The 14640-nt window shown below is 36.4% G+C and overlaps 1 protein-coding gene across 1 annotated transcript in view; it reads left to right on the top strand.

Annotated features, from left to right (window-relative positions):
• LOC141829310 (uncharacterized) overlaps nt 1–6229 on the top strand; it is a 39969-nt gene extending 33740 nt beyond the window's left edge. Inside the window, exons 14-15 of the mRNA XM_074716753.1 lie at nt 5690–5805; nt 5883–6229. Coding sequence (XP_074572854.1) covers nt 5690–5805; nt 5883–5962 — 196 coding nt within the window. The 3' untranslated portion in view covers nt 5963–6229. The remainder of the gene's footprint in view (nt 1–5689; nt 5806–5882) is intronic.
• Nucleotides 6230–14640: the final 8411 nt, after the last annotated feature.

Raw genomic sequence — 14640 nt, 5'->3', positions numbered from 1 at the left:
TTTTCTTTCACTTTCTTATCCTTCTTTGTTTCTTTGTCTTTGACTCTTGTTTTCTTTTTTCCTTATATATGGACACTTGCTTTTGTAATGTCCCTTATTATATTCGGAGCATACTATCCTTTGTCTTGGCTTCATAACTTAAGACTAAAGGGCTAAAAGGCGTTGCATTTGAAATTTCATTCTTAGACTTTGATGTAGACTCAATTGTTAAGGATGTAGAAGCTTCACCTTCTAAGGATCCTTTTGATGATGTGTCTCATCTTCGTTGTTTACCATCCATTCTACAATTTATGATGGTTTTCATAATCCTCCTCGAATTATGGCTCCTCAACAACTTTCTTTTTGTCTTTAACCAATTCAAGTCCTTATGCTAGTAATTTTTTTATCTTCCTCATTGTTAACCAATTCAACATTTTTGTAAGGGCTTCTAATGAATGTCGACCGCCTTTTCTCAATTTTTTTTCATCTGTATATAGTCTTTGATCTTGCTCAAAATTTCATTGGATAATATATCTAATATGATTTTCTTGGCTCTTTCATTTCTCTCAACCTATTAACTTATTTACTTGTCCATTTTCTTCTTTTTAGAGGTCTACCTAGGGATTGAAATTTCGAGCCGTATCATGCGATACGAGCGAAATTTTTCGTTCCATCGACGGACCGGCATTGGCACAACACTGACATAGTGGTTCTGATCGAGAAACGCCTCCGGAGGCGTCGCACGGCCTCGGCGACGCCTCCGGAGCAGCCGCCTGGGTTCAGCGACGCCACCGGAGGCGCCGCCCGGGCCCGGCGACGCCACTGGAGGTAGGGCTGAGTATTCGGTTAAAACGGTACTGAACCGAACCGAACCGAATTTTTTTGAACTAACCGAACCGATCGAATTTTCAAATAAAAATTGAACAAACTGAACCGATAAAATATCGATTAATTCAGTTTTCGACCGAATTAACCGAAATAATCAAATTTTTTAAATGTTATAAAAAATTTACCAATTAGTTAGGGATTTATAAGTTTACTAACATAGAAATTTATAAATTATTTTTTTATTTGGATTAATTCGGTTTAACCGAATAAGAAATTTTAAAATCGAAACTGAACCGAATTAACCGATTTTCTTAGAAAAATAACTGAAATTCCGAAATAATCGAATCAAATTTTTAAATTCGGTCGGTTTGATCGGTTTAATTGAATTTTTGCTCACCTCTAATCGGAGGCGCTGTCCGGGCCCGGCGATGCCTCCGCGCGCAAGCTGCGTGCGGGCCGTGTGCGATTTGGGGCAACGTCGCGATTTTTGATTTTTTTTAAAATTAGAGTTTAATTGAGGTTTTAATAATCAATTCTTAGCTATAGTTGAGAATAATTTAAATAGACTTTATTAAAATCCATAAAATTATCTTATTATTTTTTAAAAATATTTTATTTTTTATTTTTAAATATTTAGATTAAATTTTTTATTTTAATTAATATATTTTATATTTTAAAAATACTGAATCTATACTGGCACGATACAATATGGTATAGAAACTGTATCGTTTCAATTCGGGACTGAAACCTCGGCACGGCTCGATATTTTAAACCTTGGATCTACCCTTTTGTCAATTTGAACAACAAATCCATATCACTAAAATACTTTAAAGTCAAAGTCAGTTAGGAAGAATTATCCCGTTCTCATCTTTTTATACTCAAAGTTTACACCATCATACTCCTAAGGTGTAAGTTGAAAAATGACTCTCTCCAAGATGTTAATTTTTTAAAATTGAGTTAGTTACTATGATACCACTCATTAGAATTGATGGTTGGTTTGGGTATAAGTTGGTCTGGCTAGAGGGGAGGGATAAATAATTGATGCCTAGAATTAAAATGCTTTCTTGTAACAACACAAACAAATTCATTGTCAGTTGTGTACAGTGCTTGTGTGTTTGATAGTTCATGTCAATTAAAGATGTAGCTAATATAAGAATAACAAATATAAACAATGTTGCCAAGAACATAGTATAATATGGTTCTGAGATCCTTATTTAGTCCGTGACCTATAACTAATTTGGTGACTCACCTCGTAGAGGTTCCATTAAATTTGTCCCTTTCCAATAGGTAATAAGACAAATGATGAATAGAAGTGTTCTCTCCTCTCAAATATAAATAATGATAGTAACAACAATAATAATAATCAAGTTTTTATCCCACTAATTGAGGGTGGTATATGGATCTTCCTACGCTGTTGTGCTTTATCCCCTACATATCCTTATCTATATTTAAATAAATTTTATTTTGTTTTATTATTGCTAATTAAGTTTTCTTTAATTTTCTTCTTCCTCTTCCTCAATTAATGTGCATATTTGTCATGGTCTCATATTGCCTAATTGGGATATTTATTGGAACTATACAATTAACCTCATATTGAGCTACCCTAGAGTATGTATCGCTAGGAATTTTCAGTCTCCAATGTTCCACGTTTTCCTTCTCCAATCACCTACAAGCTTGTCTCATTATAGGTCGTCAAAATATCGAATCATGCTCTTCATCCTAGAGTCTACCTTGCATGTAGTTTTAGTCCCATGAATGCTTCAAACCATTCTTTACCGAGCACCTTTGAGTCTTGCTCGTTATGGATCTTTAAGCCATCGAGCAAAATGCATCTAACTTGACCTTGTCAAGTCCATAACAACTCAATCACGTCGAGTCATGAACTCTGTGAGCTACATGTGCACTTTGCCAAGTTCCTATATATTTGATGTGCACATCCATTTTACATGCAACCCTAACTTAAACCTATGCCAAACATGACATAATAAGTTTGTTGCACACATCTGTTCCACATGCAACCCTAACTTAAACTTTTTGCCAAACGTCAAAAATAAAATTTGTTGAACTGACTACTTGAGGGTACTGAGAGTATTGTTATACCAACAAATTGATGGTTTTGAAGAGGGAAAATCCACATATAATTTGTCATTAGTATACAGATTCTACACACCTGATGTTAAATATTATGATACTGTTGATACTGTTTTCATAGATGATTTGTTACTGATATTAGCATCACTCAATCTGCTTAACATACAAAATATAACATTTTTGATGTGCAATTTAACACAGATTTTCTTGTGAACCAAACTAATTGAAGGAAATGCAATTTCACCATACTATCTTACATTCCACGGATCAATATTACCTCATAAATGAACTAGAAAATGGTGAGGATGGTAACCTCCCACTCATGTTTGGTTTGTTTCAACAGATACAAGCTTAACCTTGCAAACAAAAAGGTTATATTAGTGAAGTGAAATTCGAGCCATGGACATGACGAAGGATTAAGGCAATTGAAAATCCAAATACATTGGTGTTGGTTATAGGTATATTGGTTGCATGATATACAGAAGATGATGAATAGACGTGTTTAATAGTGGGGCTGGTATGAGTTCCAAGTATGGAAGTATCATAAAATAACATTTAGTACAACTTGAAACACCATTTCTTGGGCAATTTACTAAAATGGTGCTTAGCTTTTCAGATTTGCCAAATACATTCCTGTTTTCACTTTTTAAAACACCCTTGTTTTTTTAAATTTCTATTATACCTTTGTTTCTCAGAATCCCCTCAAACCTGCCCAAACAAGCTGATTTCAAATCCATTTTCAAATCAATTTGTTTGCCTTGAAGTGTTTTGTTTAGGTATCTTTATGTATGTCTAAATTTCACATTTCACATGAAAATGAACTCATATAGGATTTCAAGTGAAAATGATGTCGCAAGCTGATTCAAACTCAATTTGTTGACCTTTTCGTGCAAATATGCCTAGGCAAGTTGATTCTCAAATAAGATTGTTAATTTAAGCCAAAGTTTGCTGGTTAGACACCATTTGGACTTATCTATAAAATGCATGTTTTAGGTGGAAATGAATGTGATGACTAGATTTCAGAGTGGTTCTAATCAGTATGTTGTCTATTTCGTGTAAATATTCTCCAAGCAAGCTGATTATGAAATTAGCTTCTTTGGACCAGAGTATTCCCCCAAAGCAAATCTCCTTCCATTAGGGTGTGCCCATTCCCTAAATGCATATTTTAGGTGGACATGGACTCACATATTAAGTTTCAAATTAAAATGTTATCACAAGCCCATTTCAAATCGGCTTGTGATTGCTCCAATTGGAGGAAATTTTTTACTGGAGGTATATTGGGGTAAAAGGGGTGTGCATTTGAGAATCAAAGAGAGGGGTGTGTTTTCATATATCTGGAAAATCAGGGGCATATTTTGGTAAATTTCAATTTTTTTCCAGTATTTTCATCATGACTGAGCATTACAAGTTGGTTTTCAATCTTCCACAAGAGAGTTCTCTATGATATTTGTCCAGACATTATCTAAAAGGGATAATGGGCAATATTTATAACATCATTTTGAATACATGAATAAAAGAATAGTTATGAGGTCTGGTATATGTGTAAGTACATACCATATTTGCCTCATCCGTTTACAAATAGGCATTAAGTTTGGAGATAGAACATAAGTTCTGCATCTGATTAGATGTAGCCAAAATAGGTTTCTCCAAGGCTTCAAATAACTTCAGCTGGGTCCCAATGAAAGACAAGGCATTTGTTCTACCTTTCTCCTAGCATAACATGGTCACCTTAAGTACCTGAAGTGATTATCATGAGTTAGAAAAGATACAAATGAAATAATAAAGAAATGGAGTTATCAGCTAATGCTATGGAAAATGGACCAATTATAACAGAATAGGGATTCTGGCTTCCAAAATGATTAAGTATTTTAAGCATATTAAAATATTCAAAAATTATTTATATTGGTAAAAATGACTAACGTATTAGTAATAACGTATATTTATTGATATATTAATGCAAATGAAGAAACAAATATTTTTCCTTGGGTGAAGCTATTATCTTCTGTGCTTCGTTAACTTCGTTTCAAGTTCCTGGATGGTTCGATAGATTGATTTTCATGCTATGTCACACATCCACTCATACTTCCATATATAAAAATATAGGTCAATCATACAAGAAGTATAACTATTAATATTAGTCAACAATGTAAAATAACTCATAGATAGAAATAGTATGGATATAAATAATATCCAAAGTGTTTATCCCTTGTAAAACAAGTAACACCTGTGTTACAAACTATAAGATCAGATTAACTTAGGATTTTATTTATTCAAATTGAACCAATTAAGGCAGTTATATAGATTCATGCTGGTAATTTTCCTTTTGACAAGAATGATGCTTTATAATCTTATTGGAGAAGATGTATCTGTTTGATATCAATTTACTTTGCATTGCTTGGTTGAAGAATTGCATAGGTTGCAAAATGTTATAGATAGGAGTCTAACCAATTGAGTCTATCAGGAAGCAAATGAATCTGGTTAAGACTGTAGTTTCTTACCAGGTAGTACTTCTTTGTGAATTTTTGAGTGAAAAAATATTGAAAAAAATGATACAGAAGCATAGAGTAAGAAACCATCCAAACAGGAGGATATAAGGAAAAAGAATGATACAGAAGTAAAATGAGCAAAAAAACCTGCCACCAGGAGGATAAAAGTTAGAAGAAATGAGAAGCATCTTATGATCTACTAGATCAACGAAGCAGTTAGGCAAGAGGACAAACTTGAACTCTTTGGATAAGTCTGAGGCTAACTTTTTTTTTTTTTTGCCTCTGCTCTTCTTGTCTGTTTGTAGGGATCATGATGGCAAAGTGACTCCAGAAGAGGTTGCAGCTGCTGCCATGTATCTCAAGGACACCATTGGAAAGGAAGGTGTCCAAGAACTCATCAGCAATCTTTCTAGAGATACAGGTTATCTTTATAATGTTTGTTTTGAGTCTGTCAAACCTCATGTCATTTTGCTAACCTGTAATCCTGTTCTCGTCCAGATGGGAAGATTCTTGTCGAAGACATTGTGAAGTTGGCCTCTCAAACTGAAGATGGTAATGGTGAAGCAGCACACAAATAATAATAATGTATGTTTCTCTCCCTTCTAAGATGGCAATTTGCCCCTGTTTTGTTTTCCGTATCTTGTCATCTACATCATGTGTGCTCTTATAATTTGTCATGACAAGACGTGAGTTTTAATTTTGCACTCTTCAGCACTGCTTAGACCATATTCTTTATTGCTATACAGAATAGTGAGCAATTGCACCTGTATATCTATAGCAATTTACTAAAGAAATCTTCTGCCTGTCATCTTCCATACAAAACAAACATAAAACTAAGTGATTTTTGACCCAGCCTTTGCTCATTCAACTTTATTTTTTGCGCTTTACCCTTAATTTTGTTGTTGCAGCCCCTTTTAATGCAATGATTACTTGCATGGAAGTGAATTTGTTTTTTTTTCTTTTGTATATTATTGTACTTAAGCTTATACAAGGAATGTGGTGTAAAGATGTTATTCTATTTTTCTGCTACAAGACTGGGAATTGCTAAATCTAGCATTGACTTTTTAATGGCTAATGAGTTTCGTATGGATTTTATGACTAACATGTATATGTATTATATTTTTCAATTATGTAACACACATAACACATTTTTTATTTAATAAATTAATTTTTTATGAGAATAAATTATCAGATGTTGATTTAATATTTTTAAGCATAATTTATTAAGCAAGTTTTTAAAAATGAAATAAGAATTATCACTAATACTATAATAGTTTTGTTACAAGATTTAAAATGTACTGCATCATTGTGTGATTACCATAATAACAATATGATACCATTGTGTCCCTGTTCATCACCATTTATCTAGTTAACATATCATTGCCCTCCATCAAACTTGTCAATATTGATCCTGGGGAAGTAGTGACTATTCCATGCCAGAGGGAAAGAGAGTTGGTCATGGCTAGGTTGTGGTCACAGATCTCAGTCAGGTGGAACTCAGCTAGCGTACCTCTCGATGCCCAGTCCTAGAGGTCTCGACATTAGTGGACTCAGTACTAGAGGTCTCAGTAATGGAGGTCTTAGCACCAGATACCTCAACCCTGGAGGTATTGACTTAGGAGATCTTAGTTCGGACCAGTAGGTCTCGCCCTTTGAAGTCCCGATCTCAGGTCTAGGTTGGAGTGTCTAGTGAACACCATCTGCAGGTGGCACAAGAGACACTAGATGCTCGAGGACTTTTTCATGTCCAGGCGTTCCCGGGAAAAACATACTCATTCTCATACATTCCCAGGTAAGAAACACTAGAACTTGTCCCGGGCAAGAAGCTTGTTCCCGGGCAAAAACTTCTTATTCTCATGTATTCCCAGGCAAGAAACTTTTATTCTCATGCGTTTCCGGGAGAAACCCTATAACTTCCCCGGGCAAGAAACTCTCATTCTCATACATTCCCGGGAGAAACACTAGGACTTATCCCCGGGCAAGAAGCACTCATTCTCATGCGTTCCCGGGAAGAAGAACCTGTCCCGGGCAAGAAATGGTTTCCCGGGAGAGAGCTTAATCGATCAGGCAGATGGCTTAGTCGATCAGGCATGCTTAATCGAACAGGAGATCGATTAAGGCATGTGCTTAATCGATCAGTGGATCAATTAAATATCGCTACTTGGTTTCCTCAGAAAAGCCTTTAATCGATCACGAAATCGATTAAGCTTGTCCTTAATCGATTGACCAGTCGATTACGGTGGGTTCTGTGGGATATCCAATTTCTCACAGAATGCTCTGTAATCTATCCGATGATCGACTAACCATCCTAGCCATGACTTAATCTATTCATCCATCGATTATCTGATTACTTGGTCTATTTCACTCGAGTCAACCACATTGGACCATGTATTCAGAGAACACAATGATCCGGTCCGGAGACAAGCAACTAAGCCTTCTCCGTCCATAGTCCGGTACAGAGAACGAGCTACCAAGCCCTCTCTGACCTAGTCCGGAGAACAAACTACCGAGCCCTCTCCGACTCCATCTGGTCCAGAAAACGAGCTACCGAGCCCTCTCTGACCTAGTCCGGAGAACGAGCTACCGAGCCCTCTCTGACTTCATCTGGTCCAGAGAACAAGCTACTGAGCCCTCTTTGACCTAGTCCAGAGAACGAGCTACCGAGCCCTCTCCGACTCTATCTGGTCCAGAGAACGAGCTACCGAGCCCTCTCTGACCTAGTCCGGAGAACGAGCTATCGAGCCCTCTCCAACTTCATCTAGTCCATGGTCAATCTGAATATATTGAACTTAATTCTTATTCAACTAAAACGAACTTAAATCTGTGTCAACATCAAAACAACAATCGGAACAAACTGCATCAACAATAATAAGTCTTTCTTGGTGGTTTATGAGTTGGATGAACCTTCGTGAAGCTTAATGAGCTTCTCCCACAATTCCTTAACATTATTAAAGGGTCCAACTTTACTCCGTTGTTCTTGAGTTAGACCACATTAGAGTAGTTGTGGCTTGAGCATTGGCTTGAGCTTTCTTTTTGGTTCACTTGTCCAGTGACTGAATTCAACCAACTCGCCATTTGGATGGCTAGGTAGTTCAAACCCTACTTTGATAATCATCTAATTTTCTATCTCATTCATGAGATAATCTTTCATCCTTCCTTTCCAATAGGCAAAATTATTGCAATTGAATAGTGGAGGGTAGATTGTGCTGAAACCTTCTTGCAAGACCATCTAGGGTTGAAAATTAGTTGAATTAGGATTAGGCCTTTAGATTAATTTGTTTTAACTCAGAACGTAAACCTTGTCTTGAGTTAGATTCGGATTTTGCTTTGAGCTAGTTAAATGAAAAGTTCCTAACTTAACTTCCAGGTCGTGGCTAGAGGGGGTGAATAGCGTTATGAATTTTATAAGCTTTGAAGGATGAAAAATAACTCTAAGAATATTGACAAAGTAATATAGCAGAATAAAAATAAGTAATTAAACTAAGTATTCTAAGAGCAATAATTTTTCTAGGTTACTGCATAAAGCATGCAATAATTATAAGGATGAACGACATAAATAAATTGATTCTTATTTCAATTAGTTTCTTTCAAGAAAGATTCTAGATGTGGAGAAACCTTTACAAAAATTTAAAAATAAAACACATAATAATACAAGAATATATGATAATAATAAAATAATAGTGTTATGCTTGAGTTGCCATTTATGGAAGATGAAAAGCGATGTTATAGTGTGTTGCCAACGTAGTGCCTAAAGAGCATTGAATGTGAGCACGAGCACATTGAGAATGATTGATGATGAGTCACATGAAAGCTCTATGTCGGGGCTCCTTTTATAGGCTTTCTTTGGATGTTGACGTGGCACCTCCCGATTGACTGAATTATCCTTGATTGCCTGGGAGACAGCTGATGTGACTATAACATTTATCCTATAGTAAATGTTGTCTACTATCCTGGTTGACTAGACTCCCCTTGGTCGCCTGGAGCTGCATCAATTTTCATCTTTGACATGTTTTCCTAAATCACTGGATCTCATCCCTACCGATCGCCTGGAAGCATCTACAGTTGCTTGGACGTTATGGTCGCTAGCTCCTCGCTCTAGTCGCCTAGTACACCTTGATTCCAACGGTCGAAGGTTTTCTCTAATCAGTCACTCGGGCTCCCTTCCAGTCCCCTAAAACTGTTTGAACCTTGCTTCCATGCACTTGACACACATAATCAGTATGTATAAAGTTTAACTTCAATTGCGTGTACCTTGGCTTGATGCTAGCTCCCAGCTGAACCATCTAGTATGATTTTGCCAAGCCACAACACCCAACTGCCTTCGGTTGGACTTATGTGCTAAGACTTCAGCTCCTAGCTGACTCTGTTTGGACTTGGCAGAGTTAACTATGATAGCGGATTGACTAGCTAATATGGGGGTGCCCAGAAGGAGATCCAGGTGTTTGGATTGGTCCACATAAGCGACTGCGACCAGAGGCTTCAACACAACTTGAACAATCATTCTACGATGCTAGTTCACATGATCCAGGCTCCTGAGATGCTGCTGCAACGTCGAGACATTGCACTGACAACCGCACACAACTTTTACCTTTGTGTCGATAATAAGTAGTCATTCTTTTGTTCGTCTTTTGTACTTAAATTTATAGGAATGGTAAACTTATTTCCATTTCTCTCTTAGTGTAAAAAGGTGAGATTCTTTCTCGTTGTGAGAAAGAGTCGATTAGTAAATTGCCTATCAGAAGAAGTCAAGGACTGTGGGCCTTGGAGTAGTAGCCAAAGGCTGTGAACGAAGTAAAAATAAAAATATCTTTACCTTTTATTTTTAATTATTACTTTCTTCTACGTGCTCAACTTTGTTAAAATGAGTTTTCAAAAACAAAGTAAAAAAGTGAACAATGCTATTCACCTTCCCCCCTCCCTTTAGTGCTCTTTCTAAGTCCTACACCAATTAGGTCTTTTTTGCTTGATTCCCAACCAAGATTTAACCAACTGCATAGTTCCCATCCAGGAATTTACACTTGCCTAGCTTCATTAGGACTTAGCCAATTTGCTTGATTCCCAACTAGGACTTACATATATCAAGTAACCTACTTTACTTGACATAGAATCATTAGTTCACAAACAAACTCTAGATCATACATTAAAAATCTAGGTTCACTATGGTGGTCCCAGCACCAACAATCTCTCCCTTTTTGATCATATGAAAATTAAGTTAAAGTTAGTTATAAAATAATAGTTATGAAACAATTGTGCGAAAGCATAATAGGGGCAAATGCATGGTAATATTATTTTCTCCCCCTTAATTAGTACTTTCTCCTAGCTTACTATCTTAATGATTCTCCCCCTTAATTAGAGCTTCCTTTTATGACAATGATTTTCTTGAAAAGAGCAATGTTAAGATAGTAAACTAACTCTTGTTAACTTTTCTACTTTTCTCCCCTTTTTTCATACATCAAAAATGGATTGGATATGAAGGAGAATGCTTTTCAATTAGAAAAATAAACATATATAATAGAAAAAATAGGCATGTATAATAGACTGAAAATAACTAAATAAAAACTAAAAGTCAAATAAGCATAAGTCAACTGAATAAGTCAAAATAAATCAACCAAATCAAATTAAAATATCAAGCAAGGCAAACATATGTATAAGTTAAATAGTACAAGCTAAAGAAGTCAACAAATCTAGAAGCAAATACATCCATAGATCTAGTCAAAAGGAGGGGATGACTCATGTACTAAGCTCGAAACATATCCATCAGCTCCTATAGTTGAGTTTCACATGTTGAAATCCACGAATGATAGTATCCTCAAGTCGGATCACTCGGTCCTCTAAAATCAAGGCAAGTGGGAATAATGGAGCTGCTGGTACCTCATCTCTAGCGAACTTAGCCATAGTCTCATCAATATCTAGTGTCTAAAGTGGCGGCTCTAGTGCTGATGGTGCCCCTTACTTCAAAACTATAATATCATCCACAACTTTCATCTTGGCTAAGCTAAACTGCCTAACCCCTATGATATCACACTCAAATAGAGGATTGACGTTCCCTGAGTAACATCAATCCCTAGGATTGAGAAGATGAAAGTCAAGATATGACAATAGGGCATGTGGATCCATCGACTCGTAGCGATAGATGAGTGATAAAGAATGGACCTAAAAATATGTAGACTAAGGTTTAAGTCAAACCTATGTCTAAGAGCGTAAAGGAGAAAAGAATGAAATGGACACATGATGGCTAGGTCTCTGGTGTTAATTAGCAAAATACAGGACACCAAGACTATATAAAGCATAGTCTGTGGCTCTAAACTAGACAACACTAAAGTTGGTGATAGTAGGAACCTGTTCACCACCAAAGAAGTGAGCATAGATATGGTCCAGTATGAGAGCGGAATGAGGATCAACAAAAAGTAATGAAGAAAAGGGAAAGCAGTAAAATGTTGAGTACGAGGAACTCAACTCTAGCTTTTTCCTAATCAAGGTAGGTGTGTATAGAATATCCACACCTCCAACTCTAGATCATTGTCCCCGGGGCATGGTTGAGTTGTTTACTGCGGGGTAGACTTGCTACAATGGGCAAGAGTCGAATTTCGACGAAGCCGAGGCAATACCCTCCCCGTAATGGCCAACTATAGCTTCCCGATTTACCTCCTCACAGATGGCTGTGGAATCGACCGTGTGGGACTGCTGGGGTGGCGAATTTCACCTTTTTACTGCTGTAGTAGGCAAAATCATTAACTCGTACTAGGTTGTTATAAAACTGAGTACAAAGATTAATGTTTACTTCATGGTCATAGTAAACAAGAGTAGAGAGACCATAATATGCTATGATCCTTATGATTTCTGAGCAATGGTCGGTGAAAAATTCTCCTACTCAAATATCTAGATGGTATGGGTACATAGGTAGATTGAGAGAACCTAGTCCTACAGTCCTCGGATGGAAATCTAATATCCCCAAAAGGAAGCTGGGAAGCATTAGCCTTAGTCACTCTATGTTTTTATCTAACATAATAAAATATTTCTAAGAAATAATTTTAAGTTTCAAGAATGAAATAACTTGAAAAAGTCAAGTTTCGGATTCATTACCTAGGCATGATGTCGCAAAATATTACTTGGGAATCGCTAATTACCTAAACCAAACAAGGTTTTAGTTGATAATTTTGGATGGATAATCAAGGTAATCATGGATGACCCCTAACCAAACGCACCTTGAGTTCACTGTGGTGCTCCCAGCACCAATATATCCTAATAACCATTCAAGAATTGGATCTTTGTCTGTTTTCAAATTGTTCTATTTGGCAATTGAGCTCAATAACCTCTATTCTAATCACATATCTAGCTGGTTCAATTTTTAGATCAAATGAGCAATCAAAGTTGGGCAAGTATTCAACCCCTTCAACGCAACCACTTTTATTCAACAACTTAATCAATTAGAAAGGTAAGATGAAATACTACCTCATGATTAACATTGAAAATTAGTTCATTGTTATGGAAGGATTCAAGATGCCTTTGGATGAACTTTGATACATTAACGACGATATCAAATGGACTATCAAGAGGAAGTGGCAAGCCAACACAAAAGCCACATTGACTCTTCAATGTAGATTGGCACTGAGCAACTCAACAAAGTTGGTACATTCAAGAGCGTAAAGGAGATTCAGGATAAGTTCATAAAGCTTCATAAAGGTATATAGGATTCTCGCATTACTAAATGGGATTTACTTATGAATCAAATGGAGAATTTTTCAATGAGAGATGGAGAAATAATTAATGAGTCAAGTACACGAGAAGTTGGAGATTTTAATGATCTCCATGTAATTAGAGAAAGGATAAAGCACCAAAAACTTATAAGGCATGCCCTAAAATGATTCCCTCGGGACTTCACTTTGGTCATCTATGATGGATACATATAGGATATCACGGGATTCATCCATTATTAAATTAAATGAATTATTTTATGAAATCAAAGTACATGAGCAAGTTAACTTTGAATTAAAGGAAAAATACTTAACATTAGTTATAGAAAAAAAAAAGCAAAAGGACACGTACTCATTGGAGTCGAAGCATAAATCCGAAAACAAGGGTCAAGTTTCCTCTAAGTCAAATAGCTGACTTTATGAAGAAAATGATGAGGAAAAGTAAGAGTATCAACAACGATGCCAAGAAGATGTGCGACCCCAAGAAGACCTCAAAACACAAAGGTATAATTAAATCTAAATCTAATGTAATGTGTTTTCAATGCGATAGGAAAGAATATTATACGGTTGAGCATCACGAATTGACATAGTCTGATGTCCTAAAGAAGTAATCTAGTCTAACAAATTTGTAGCTGGGTAACATCAACTTGTTAAGCCATCTAAAATCCAAATTTAAGTCAAGACACTGGCACTGAAACACAAGTGGCAACCTTTGGCAATTTTAAGACACTCCAAGTCGAAACACTCGGAAGAATCCAAGATTTTGAGAAATCCACCGATGGTGTTGGAGATCTCGAGGCTTGACCAAGAGAATTAGTTAGTGTTGAAGTACCATGATAGCAGGCAATGGCAAAGTTGAGGGAGATGCATTGCTACTGCATTTGAAAAAGGCTTAATAGGTAAGAGGGAAACATGGCAGAGGTGAGTGTGAGGTCAACTGATAAGGATTGTGTTGTTAGGAGAGTGTTAAAGTGATGGGACTAATTCTGGCACTTATAGGGATTGGAGGATTGTGGAGCTAAAAAATTAGAGCATAGTAGGGATTTAGGTTGCAAGTGTTGGGAGGTCCACAACACATTGATCCTATGTGAACAGTTTATCAGATTTTTCAAGCTTCAGCATCCAATCTCTAACCGCCGGAAAACCTAATAAAGACAAAAGAAACCTAAGTATTAAATGAGCAATTTATGAAAATATCCTCAACATTGTGTCACGGACTCGATTTATCTTAGGCTTGAGATTTGGTTGGCTGTGGCACTTATCACTTGCTCTTCCAAGTAACACAGTTGACAGTGACCTGCATCTTGCTTTGAGGTTTCAAACAAGGGGTAAAGTGAATTTGGCAACTCTGGAGTCTGGACCGTTTACTAAACCGTGAGCCCTGAAATGCAAAAACTTGTAAACTCCGAGGAAAAAATCTCTCAAAATAATAATAATATAAAAAACAATGACATATTAAAATGGAGATTTAAGAAACCTTGAACGTGTTCGGATGCCTAGTTAATGCATGGCAAATGGTAACGACTGTAGATGAATGAGAAATAAACAGAACAAGATGGAGG

Source organism: Curcuma longa, chromosome 5, assembly GCF_044706935.1.
Source record: "Curcuma longa cultivar G26 ecotype Majalengka, Jawa Barat chromosome 5, ITB_CL_G26_1.1, whole genome shotgun sequence".
In the NCBI taxonomy this organism is placed as follows: Eukaryota; Viridiplantae; Streptophyta; class Magnoliopsida; order Zingiberales; family Zingiberaceae; genus Curcuma; species Curcuma longa.
The sequence above is the reverse complement of the archived record's forward strand: the minus strand, read 5'-3'. Positions and strand labels throughout refer to the sequence as shown.